General features: G+C 34.4%; 3 protein-coding genes across 3 annotated transcripts; 2 read left to right on the top strand and 1 right to left on the bottom strand.

The window, feature by feature from the left end:
* Nucleotides 1-1,801: 1,801 nt before the first annotated feature.
* Nucleotides 1,802-3,192, top strand: LOC108335413 (2-oxoglutarate-dependent dioxygenase DAO-like). Its single transcript, XM_017571425.2, has 3 exons — nt 1,802-2,225; nt 2,374-2,692; nt 2,785-3,192. The coding sequence occupies exons 1-3, from the start codon at nt 1,855-1,857 to the stop codon at nt 3,034-3,036; spliced, it is 942 nt and encodes a 313-aa protein (XP_017426914.1). The 5' UTR covers nt 1,802-1,854; the 3' UTR covers nt 3,037-3,192.
* A 2,285-nt stretch (nt 3,193-5,477) lies between these two features.
* LOC108335743 (2-oxoglutarate-dependent dioxygenase DAO-like) lies at nt 5,478-7,232 on the top strand. Its single transcript, XM_017571870.2, has 3 exons — nt 5,478-5,872; nt 6,040-6,358; nt 6,819-7,232. Exons 1-3 carry the CDS (start codon nt 5,535-5,537, stop codon nt 7,062-7,064), a joined length of 903 nt encoding a protein of 300 aa, XP_017427359.1. The 5' UTR covers nt 5,478-5,534; the 3' UTR covers nt 7,065-7,232.
* Nucleotides 7,233-7,276: 44 nt separating this feature from the next.
* LOC108335741 (probable L-type lectin-domain containing receptor kinase S.5) lies at nt 7,277-10,595 on the bottom strand. The gene is made up of 2 exons (XM_017571868.2): nt 9,199-10,595; nt 7,277-8,399 (listed from the first exon to the last, which is right to left on the bottom strand). The coding sequence occupies exons 1-2, from the start codon at nt 10,463-10,465 to the stop codon at nt 7,561-7,563; spliced, it is 2,106 nt and encodes a 701-aa protein (XP_017427357.1). The 5' UTR covers nt 10,466-10,595; the 3' UTR covers nt 7,277-7,560.
* Between the last annotated feature and the right edge of the window lie 1,692 nt (nt 10,596-12,287).

Below are 12,287 nucleotides of genomic sequence, written 5' to 3'. Positions count from 1 at the left end.
ATACAACTTCAGTCTGCACAAGGTTTATGAGTTTTTTCTTTTTATTTATTATTTTTGTTATGAACATGATTTGTTGAGTATAAAATGAAAAAGAAAATCATTTATATTTAATTTCTTTTTCAATAACTTTCTAAGAAAACAAAGAAGCCTATTTTTTTTTAAATTAAGAGCTTCAATTAGAGAAAATCTTCTCTTAAATTTCAATTAGGATAATTTTAGATAAAAAGTTAATTTCTTACTTATAACTTAAAAAAAGTGAAATTAAATATTTAAATTTCAAATTTATAAAATGATCCTTTAATTATATACTTAGAGAATCTAACTCAATAAATATTGTCATTTTGCTTTTGCTTCTTGATTTTAGAACTCTCCTCTTATAAAAGTTTTAATTTATTTTCTATAGTAACTATTTTTGTAACAAATTAGAAGTTAATTATATTTTTTCTTTTATTCAAAATGAACATTTTTTCTCAAAAAAAGGCCCATGGATTGCCCTGGCCCACAGGGCTTTTGAAGATATTTTGGTCCCATGAGCTTTTTCTATGAGGGGCTTTTTGGCCTTGTGGATTTTTTTGGCCCCAACCCACGTGGGTTAGGGCCAAACCATGTAAGGAGGGCCATATTGATAGGTCTAGCAAATACTCAACATATGTGAAATGAGATCCAAGTCTTCTAAACAATATATTCAAGGCTAAAAAAAGCTTCATTTAATAACACACAATTTTTCAACAAATCAATTTTAATGTATAATCATATCTATTAATTAAAGAGTATTTATGAAAATTGGAGATACAAGATGAAAATGTTGGAGGTGTAAGATGAAACACTCCAATTCTTCATGTAAGAATAAATGTCTATATTTGTGAGATTTTTTTTCCAAAATAAATCCATTTAAATTTTTTACCCAAATAAATTTATTTCCACATTAATTTCTAATTAGATGGTTAATTTTTTTTCCTTTTCACAGAATTTGGTCATCAGAACACTAAATTTAACTTTTCTAACCGAATTCTCAATGTGTGAAAAAGAGTTTAGTTTGAGAATTAATTAATGTTGGTATATGTTTATTTGGATAAATTTTTTAGTTTGAGAAAAAAAATCATGTTTATGATGTCATGGCATGTAAGAATTAAAAAAAGAATAATGGCAGATGAAAATAAGTTAAAATGTTTAGAAAATTTTGTTTTTCTAAATGACGAAATTTATTATTATTTTCACATATATTTGATATTTTTGTTTATGTTTATTTTTTATTTAAATATTGGTAATTTTCACTTTATTTCTCATATTTAATTTCATCTACCTTATTTTTCTCTTTTACAATAGATATCTAGTATGTTTCCATAACAATTTACAAAATAAATTTTTCTATAAACTAATTTATCGAAAGTTTCTAATATAGATTTTATAGATTTTTATTTTCAATTTAATTTTTTTCTCTCTCTTAAAACTTACAAGAAAAAACTCAAAAAACATTCGGAAGATGTCCGTATTCAACTGTAGCAATACAAGTACAAATATAAGTGAAAAAAAATTTCAACATAAATTGATCAAAAGAAAAAGAAAGAATATGAGTATAAAAAAAACAAAAATGTTTTAACAACCAACAAATTTTTATATCCATCAGATATATATCCTTTATTAAACTTTGTTTTTACAAATACAAAAGCTTAATTGTTTTTTTATAATTATTTTATCCCTTCTATTAAGTAAAAAAGGAAAAGACAACCCATCCTTTATCTTCATAGAGAACAAACAACGACATGCAGATATGGCCCCTACCACGAAAAATATGAAATAGAAGAAAAAAAACTAGTATAAAAAAAAATTAACAAAAAATATCTATATAAATATATGTGTGTAAGTGTGCAAGTGTTGTCCCTAGCTATGGCGGAGAAGTTCCCAGTAGTGATTGATATGGAGAAAATTTGTGAGGAAGAAGAGTTAAAGAAACTAAGAGAAGCATGTGAAAGATGGGGTTGTTTCAGGATCATCAACCACTCTATTTCAGAAACCCTCATGGCTGAGATGAAGAAAGTGAATGAAGCTTTGCTTGATCTTCCTCTCGAGATCAAAAAACGCAACACAGATGTCATTGCAGGCAGTGGTCATATGGCTCCAAGTGCACTCAACCCTTTCTACGAGTCCCTATGTCTCTATGATTTGGGTTCTTCACAAGCTATGCACAATTTCTGCTCTCAACTTCACGCTTCTCCCCAACACAGGTTACTTTTCTTTCATTTCTTCCTTTCTTTTTTCTTTATTATTCACTGCTTTAGATTGAGATAGGTTTAATGTTGAAAGTAAGCACATTCTGTTATCTTTGGTAGGGAGAATTTCACATCTGGAAACGTGAACTATTGATTTTGACAGGAAAATCATGGAGAGATATGGGGAGGCAACTCATGGTTTGGCAGTGAAGATAGGAGAAAAGATGGCTGAATCACTGGGCATAGTGGTTGATGATTTCAAGGATTGGTCATGCGAGTTTAGAATAAACAAATATAACTTCACCCCAGAAGCGGTAGGGTCCACTGGAGTTGAAACACATATAGATTCAGGCTTCTTAACCATTCTTCAAGATGATGAAAAAGTTGGTGGTCTTGAAGTGTTGGACCCTTCTGCTTCATTATTCGTGCCAGTCCCTCCTTTCCCTGGGACTCTCTTAGTCAATCTTGGAGACATTGCTCGTGTAAGTTAATAACACCAACCGAACAGAAAATAGACTCTTCTCTGACCCTTATTACGCATGAAGTTGAGCATGCAATTGTTATGCATATGCAGGTGTGGAGCAATGGAAGGTTTTGCAATTTGATACACCGTGTCCAATGCAAGGAAGCCAACAAACGTTTTTCGATTGCTACGTTTATGTTGGCACCAAGGAATAGGAATGTTGAGGCCCCAGAGGAATTGGTGAACCACGATCATCCTCGTTTATATCGACCTTTTATTTACGAAGATTATAGGAAGCTCAGATTTACCAACAAGATGTACATTGGTGAAGTCTTGGAGTTGTTGCGTTTGTCCTTGTCATAATAGGAACTACCTAGGATTGTTTGTTTGAAGGCTCAGAGTTAACAAGAAGATGCCACACTTTTCAGAAATTTATGTATCTGTTTGTCAACTGGGCCAAATGCTCATATTTAAACAAAGTTACTCACTCCTAATAACTCCATAGAACTTTCATAGAAATCTTCATAACTATTTGTTTCAAACCTTGTTCGTTATTTTAACCTGAAATTTAATGTGATATGAGAGTTTTAACACTTTTACTCTTATAGGTGATGAAATATAAGTAGTTAAAAATATATTTTTTGACATTTTTTATAATATTTTGATATAATATATGTGTTATTTTTTATTTGTTATTGTGTTGATATATTTTAAATTTATTAAAAAATGATACATATATTATATCTAAATATTGTAAAAAAATAATTTATATTAACTTATCATTATTTAAATACTTATTTTTTTTTAATATAGATATGATTAGAAAAGGAAAGTAGGGAAAGAGGAATAAAACTTTGATTACAAGGTTAGGTAGGAAGTAGCATAAAAGAAGATAGATGCTTTTATTTTTGACAAACGAGGTTGTTTATGTTGACGTTCGTTGTTTAATTTAAAGAAGAAAGTGACGTGGCTATTGGAAGACAGAAGGGATTCCTTTGGAATTTTGTGTGATGTGAGTGAAAAAGATTAATGAAACTTTTATACACTCTTTTGATATTATTTTTTACTTTTTATATTTTTTAAATGTAAAACTTTTTTAATGATTATTTTATTTTTATAATAAGGGTTAAATGAATGTGACGTCTGAACCTATCATTAGTCTATTGAAAAAGGGAACACTTTCCATTTCAACATGCTAATCATTAGGTTGTGTTGTGGGTTGGAATTGGTTTCATCTCATATATTGATAAAATTATTCATTTTTTTATTATGGGTTCCATTTTCATAGTTAACACATATTAACAGTTAAATATATTTGTAAAAGAAGAGGTATTACTGCAGTGGATCTCTCCAAAATATATATTCGAATTTTTTTGAAAAATTAATAAATCATATACAAATATACTTTTTTAAAATTTCACACCCCAATATTTTTGCTGACTCCCCAAGTGAAAGTAGGCGTAAAATTAACACTATTTTGAGCACATGGCTTCCATGATTTGAAATTAAATTTGCTACAACATTTTCTGCAAATTGCACCAAATGGGCACAACACATTCATCATTGTGACTAGCTAGATTAGCCCCAAGCCCAAAATAATTGTACTAGGATCCCTCAAATACCAACATTTCAATTCATCATGTACGAATAAATGTCTATATTTGTGTGATTTTATTTTTCTAAAATAAATCCATTTAAATTTTTTACCCAAATAAATTTATTTCCACCCTCATTTCTAAATTAGATAGGTTATTATTTACGCTGAGAATTCGGCAGAGTGTCCACTTCCTTTCTTTTCTCAGTTTTAAAAAATACTTTTTTGTTTTAAAAAATCCCACTAGAATTCCGTTGGTTAATTTTTTTTTCTTTTCACAGGGGTTAATATGTTGAGAATTTGGTCATCAGAACACTAAATTTAACTTTTCTAACGGAATTCTTAATGTGTGAAAAAAAGAGAGTTTAGTTTGAGAATTAATGTTGGTATATGTTTATTTGGATAGTTTGAGAAAAAAATTCATGTTTATGATGTACTTGGTGGCGTGTAAGAATTAAAAAGAATAATGGCAGATGAAAATAAGTTAAAATGTTTAGAAGATTTTTTTTAAATGACGAAATTTAATATTATTTTCACATATATTTGATATTTTTTATTTTTTTTATTTAAATATTGGTAATTTTCACTTTATTTCTCATATTTATTTTCATCTACCTTAATTTTCTCTTTCATAATAGATATCTAGTATGTTTCCATAACAATTTACAAATTAAATTTTTCTATAAACTAATTTATTGAAAGTTTCTAATATAGATTTTATAGATTTTTATTTTCAATTTTATGAAAAAAAATTCATTTTTTCTCTCTCTCAAAACTTACAAGAAAAAACTCAAAAAACATTCGAGATGTCCGTATTCAACCGTAGGAATATAAGTGAAAAAAGTTTCAACATAAATTGCTTCAAAAGAAAGAAGAACATGAGTATAAAAGAAAACAAAAATGTTTTTACAACTAACAAATTATTATATCCATCAGATATTACCCTTTATTACACTTTGTTTTTACAAATACAAAAGTTTTTTTCTTTTTATAATTATTTTATCCCTTCTATTAAGTAGAAAGGAAAAAGACAGACCCTGACCCACCCTTTACCTTTATAGAGAACAAACAATACACATGCAGATATGGCCCCTACCACGAAGAATATGAACTACTACAAAGAAACTAGTAGGAAAAATAACATAATAACTACCACGAAAATTATGAAATATAAGAAAAAAATCTATTACAAAAGAAAATTAACTAAAAATATCTATATAAAGGTGTGAATATATGTGTGTAAGCGTGCAAAGTGTTGTCTCTACCTATGGCGGAGAAGTTCCCAGTAGTGATTGATGTGCAGAAAATTGGTGAGGAAGAAGAGTTAAAGAAACTAAGAGAAGCATGTGAAAAATGGGGTTCTTTCAGGATCATCAATCACTCTATTCCTCCAACCCTAGTGGCTGACATGAAGAAGGTGGTTGAAGCTCTGCATGATCTTCCTTTTGAGACCAAGAAACGCAACACAGAAGCCATTGCTGGTGGTGGTTACGTCGGACCAACTCCACTCAGCCCCTTATACGAGGCTATAGGAATCTATGACATTTCTTCATCACAATCTATGCACAATTTCTGTTCTCAGCTTCATGTCTCTCCTCAACAAAGGTTTGTTTTCTTTCTTCATCTCTCTCTTTCTTGGAACCAATTTCTGTTATCCTTTTCTTTTTTGGAAAATTTCAGCACTTTCAAAGTAGAGGTTAATAATGGTTTTACATTTAATTGAGAGTCTTGTAAAGTGTGAAGTGTTGTTGATAATATCTTGCTCCTCCTAGGCAAATAATGGAGGCATATGGGCAAGCTGTTCATGGTTTGGCAGTAAAAATAGGACAAAAGATGGCTGAATCTCTTGGTGTAGTTGAAGGTGCTGATTTCGAGGACTGGCTCTACGAGTTTAGATTTAACAAATATAACTTCACGGCAGAAACAATAGGGTCCCCAGGAGTTCAAATACACACAGATTCAAGCTTCCTATCTGTTCTTAAAGATGATGAAAATGTTGGTGGTCTTGAAGTCATGGACTCTTCTTCCTCCTTTGTGCCAATCCCTCTTTTCCCTGGGACTTTTCTTGTCAATCTTGGAGACATTGCTCGTGTAAGTATACACAAATCATCAATTAAACTCTGAACCTTCAGTTGCACAAAAGAAAATTTGTTCTTTATTGCAGAACTTGTTATATATATAAAAGAAATTCATTGTCTTCAAATTTTGAGTTAAAAGTTGTATTAAATACTTATGTGAGATAAGACTCGTGTCATATATATAAAATCTCTGACAAAAAAATAACTTATGATATTGCTGATACTGTAGATTCTTTGTCTGAGTAATATCCACTTAATAGGATATTATATCTATTCAGAGTTTGAAAATAAGTTATTTAAAGAGAAATTTCATGGTATTAGAGAGAGATCACAAAGCAGGTTATTTAAAGATATGGAAGAGAAGGAATCCCCTTGCATGAAACTATAAAAGCAAATGTACTTATGCTGGTATTGCTGATAAACTGTGACCATGCAGTTGGAATTAATATAAATAAATGTATGCATATATGCAGGCGTGGAGCAATGGGAGGTTTTGCAATGTGACACATCGTGTGCAATGCCAGGAAGGGAACCAACGTCTTTCAATTGCTACGTTAATCTTAGGACCCAAGAACAGGAATGTTGAGGCCCCAGAGGAATTGGTGAACCATGATCACCCCCGTTTTTATCAACCTTTTGTTTATGAAGATTATAGGAATCTCAAAGTTAGTAAGAAGATTCCCACTAAAGAAGCCCTAGAACTGTTCCGATTGGCCTAGACACTGGAACTATGATTAAGGAATAATTGAAAGGAGTCATGTTTTCAGTAACTGATACCTGGTGTTTATGGATATTCAGTACACCAACTGATACCTGGTGTTTATGGATATTGACTCTTGACTTTGTGTGAATGTTGTTGTAAAATAATAATTTGGTGAGTTTTTGCTTATGTTTAGCAATAGTTGAATATGTATTATATAAGAATGAAAAAGAAAAGAACATACAGAATATGTATTATTTCACCAAAATTTACAAACTCTGATTTCATTCCTTTCCAATCAAAATTAGAAATTACAAGAGAATCTATACTTGATCACTGAAAAATCAAATCAAATTAAGATTAAAAAAGGGAAAAGTCTGAGGAAATTTTGCTTCCTTTAGGAGGAGAAGTTAACTAAGGGGAAGGGCTGACCAACAAACAGATCACGAAAAACCAAAGGGAAAAGGTTGTCTTGAAAGAGGGGATGGAATTGGAATGCATGCATATATGGTGTTTTAGACAAGAGAGCCACTATCTGAGAAATCAACATGCAAAGAATGTGTGGTACTGTTCATGGGTGTGTACTCGGTTGTTGTCATGGGTGTGTACTCGGTTGTTGTGGTTTGTGTGAGGTCACTTGCAAGGCTTGATAGATCCATAGCTGGCCACACAAAAGATGGTTTGAAAGGTGGAACACGAGGCACAGGCACAGAACCAGATATGATCTGAACAATTGTTTGCATCTTTGGTCTTTCACTGGCAATGGGGTGAGAGCATGCTAGTCCTAGTTTCAGAATCCTCTCTGCCTCTTCAGCCACACAGTCATTCCCAAGTCTTGGATCCACTGCATCAAGTATCCTTTGCTCACGATGCAGGTGCCATACCCAATCCACCAAGCACTCATACCCCTCATTCTTGGTCCATGGCCTTTGGCCACACACAACCTCAAGGACCACTGCTCCAAACCCATAAACATCAGATTCCCTTGTGGCCCTCCCAGTGTGGAAGCACTCAGGTGCAATGTACCCCATGGTGCCATGCACTCCTTCCAACTCTGCATACGATGTTTTATCATTCTCCAACGCACGAGCCAAGCCGAAGTCACCTAAACGAGCATTGAAGTCTGAGTCCAGCATGATGTTGCTGGCCTTAAGGTCTCTGTGGACCACTTTCTGATCATACTCGTTGTGCAGGTAGTTCAATGCAGAAGCCACCCCTGCTATGATCTTGTACCTCAAAGGCCAACTTAGTGCCGTAGTGTTGCTCCCTTCCTCACGGAAAATGTGGTTGTCCAAGCTTCCATTAGGCATGAAATCGTACACTAACAGCAACACCCCATTTCTGTGGCACCACCCTGCGTTTTTTTTTTAATTAAATTTTGAGTCAGATGCTTATACAGAACATTACATAAATTATAATAAGATCACAAGGACAGAGTCTTGTTTGATTTGTATTACATCAGTCGGAAATGCTTGTAAGAAAAGGTAAACGATTTGGATAATGACTTGCGCTCTTATATTATTCTAAAAGAGTTTAGGCCGGCTGAGTGGTTAATTTTTTATGACTTCCGCTTGAGTTATATAAGATAGTAAATTCAGTTGACCTTGGAATAAGATTAGGTTTGTTACAGAAGAAATGAAAATTACGTGGGCACTTTTGGATAGGGTGAAGAAACCTTCAATGAATCATCATCTTTGGATGGGAGCAAAGGACAGAGAAAGAACATCACTCAACTAAGAGCTGTTAATGTTGACTAAGGACAGAAGGTATAACAATTAAGGTCGCTATCGAAAATAAAATGATGAAACACTCCAACAAAAATACCCTAAGTGGAGGACACTTTTCGATTCGGGTAGTGTTCTTCGGCTTTGTGCAACCACGTTGAATGCATGAATGCACAAAGATGGAGCGAATTAGGTTGGGACGCCAACAACTGTCGCCATAGCTGGTCAACGTTGCCAGCGAAGACGTGTCAGACAGAATTTTAGCAATTATTGCTTGGCTCCTACCATGATGATCTGGACAGAACAGAACCGCTGTCGGATCTAGATCCTAAATCCTAATAGTAATAACTGGAATTTATGTTCGTGGAAGTGATAATTGAATCAATCTAAAGAAACAATAATAACGAAAAATTAATTAAACTGACTGACCGAGTAAGCGAACAAGGTTTTTGTGACGAAGGCGATTGATGATGGTGAGTTCAGACAAGAAATCATCTGTGCTTTTCATCTTATCTCTGGAGAACATTTTGACGGCTACTTCCAACTTCTCTTTCGGAAGTGTTCCTCTGTATACGACGCCGTATCCACCTTGTCCAAGCTTGTGCTTCTCATCGAAATTATTAGTGGCTTTCTTCAATTCTTGATACCTAAATTCTCTGGGAGTTCCAGGTAAACTCTTGAGAGTTCCCAAAATCTGAGTCTCGCTTTCTCTCTGCTTTCTCCACAACCAATAAACCCACCCTACGACACCGGCTACAAGAAGAACCACCACAGGCACTCCGACACCCAACCCAATCTTCAACGCATTTCTGATCCCCTTTTTTTTGGGAAAAACTTCAATAGAAATGTTCCACCTCAGCACGCAGTTTAGTTCAACGTTGTCACCGGTCGAAGCAGAGAACCCAAAATAAGAAACCCTGTTCACCACTTGTTTCAGATCGATACCTGAACTCAACACCGGCTTAGCCGGTTTCGGCACTATGGGTGCATCCTTATCAGGCTGCTCCGCGATGTACACGTCGATCACCTTCCGGTCACCGTCATACTCCACCCACAGCACGTGGAAGCGCGTGACGTTGGGCACGATCTCGAACCCCAAGGGAGTGAGAGACACAGTGACGTTGGACCTCACGCCGTTAACGTCCAGGCCGAGATGGTTGTCGTCGGGGTCGAAGTCCTGCTTCACGGTGTCAAGTTCGACGGCGAGGATTTGGTTGGTGCGGTTGCCATCGTTGGAGGCGTTTGTGAGGCCCAGAAACTGGCCGTAGCTGTTGGGAGGGGGGGCGGAGGTAGAAGGGGCGATGAAGAAGGTGATGCCCTCGCCGGGAGTTTCGTTTTTGGGACGGTATACGTTTATCAGAAAGGAAGTGTTGAAAGACACGGGCTTTTCGTCGAGGCTATCTTGGTCGTTCCAGAGAGTGAAGGGGTTTTTGAAGAAGATTCTGCCGGAGCGGTTGGTCAGGGACACGTTGCCTGTGCTGTCTGGTGTTACTTGGAGCGCTTCAAGGTTGATGGCGGCGCTGGGCAACACCGCGAACGTGTTGAAGTATGATTGGTTGAAGGGGCCGAAAACGTGAGCTTCTGTGTTGAGAATCTGGGCCTGAGAAGTCGGCGGCGGGAACAAGAAGAGGATGGTGGTGATGACGGCGATGGCGGCGGAGTAACCACCCATGTTGTTGCATTGGAGGGGAATCATGAAGAGATTTGTTTGTTTGTTAATTTTTGTTTAAGTAATGCTATTTTTCTCTGCTGGAGGAAACTGAGGCTGGAATTGTGACGTTGTCTTTAGAAGTTTTGAATTAGGTGCTCTGAGCTTTGTTTTCCATGAAGTTTCTTACTTCAACTACGTGTTTTTTTTTTGTTTCTACGCTGAAACATTATAATATTCAGAATCACCTTCCTCTATAGCTTTTTTATTTTCCAAAATATTCACAGATGACACTCAGTAAATACATATATAAATAATGGAATACACTAATCATGGTTAAGTCTTGTTCTGTGTAAATATTTTAATTATTTATCAATAAATCAATTAGTCGAGAAATTAAAAAGTAAATGTTTTGATTTTTTACGACAGATTTGATTAGAGTCGTGAAAATGGGTTACAATCCGTGGATCAATCTGAGTTGGGTTGGATTTGAAAAAATTGTATTTTTTTTATGCGAGTCAGATTTCAACCTGGCTCATTTAAATCCGACTCATGCGAATTGAATCCGTAGTGGACTGAATTGGCCCACCAAACTTACCTACCTAATTTTATTTTATTAAAATTTAATTTTAATTTTATAAAAAATATTTATTATTTTGTTTTTGCTTAAAAAAATATTTGAATTATAAAAAGTTTGTAATTTTTTTTATTTAAAAAAATGTAATTAAATAAGTCAATGAGCCAACCTATTTACCCACCAATCCGTGGTGAGTCGGACCGAATTCAAATTCTTTTGACTCTTTAATAAATGAACTGAGTTGGGTTGGCTCACCAAGTGATCAACCTGTGATGAACGCGAGATGACCCGTTTTTACAGTTATATTTGATAAACACAACACAATCTAAACTATTGCCACCCTGTGTTTGTCTTTTTTTTCTTCTCTTTTGAACAAAAATTGCTTTAATGTCAAAAAGAGGCATCTGATTTGAAAAAACGTTTGATTTAATATATCGTATTGTATTTGCATTGCACGTGGCCTTTGTCCTTTCAGCATGTGGTCTAACCTAATACAGTTCGCAATTCGTGATAAGCTTATAGAATTAATTTCATTTTCTTATTGGCCGGGGCGCAACTTGCTCATAATTTAATCTTTAATGGACCGTTCACACTTTAATACGTTTATTTATATTAATCTAATCTTTTACTTTTGCTTTTATTTTACTTTCGAACAAAACTACATATATTTTTTTTAATGAAATCAGGTTGTCTATTCACGTTTTTATTTTTAAACAGATTTCATCATTTGGGGAATTTTAAACAAAAATCATAAGTATTTGTATATAAGTATGATAAGGTGTTGGATTCTATTTCCATATCTCTTACTCTTAACGACAATTTCTTGGATTAATTATCTCATTGGTCCAACGCGATGACGCGTCACGGGGCACATTTGGCAATGGCTTGCCTTTAATGTGAGAATATTTAATTAGTATGATAAATGGAGGACTTCATCAACGAATTTTAAAGCTATACTTAGGATCAATTAAATTTTACAGTATAAATAAAAATAAAGTATGTAGTTGTTATTACTGAGAGTCCGAAATTTCGGGAAATATATTATTACCACTTGATTTTGAGAAGTTCAAGTGCGTGAAAGAAGCAAAATGTTAGAGTTCTTGAACGGCGAGGAAGGGGGCGAATGTCCGTCGCCGGAGCAGCCGGCCAGGCACTAGCCGGAGAATGTCTCTGATCCTTCTCACATTGATTTTTCTCTTGGAATCTCTTCCTCTTTCAAATGTAAGAATAAGCATAGTTTGGAATTTTTTTATGCTGCACCACGTGCTACTTTGGAATATTTGGAAAGAAGTT

The sequence above is a fragment of the Vigna angularis genome, chromosome 10, assembly GCF_016808095.1.
Source record: "Vigna angularis cultivar LongXiaoDou No.4 chromosome 10, ASM1680809v1, whole genome shotgun sequence".
In the NCBI taxonomy this organism is placed as follows: domain Eukaryota; kingdom Viridiplantae; phylum Streptophyta; class Magnoliopsida; order Fabales; family Fabaceae; genus Vigna; species Vigna angularis.
This window is presented reverse-complemented; position numbering and strand designations above follow the sequence as displayed.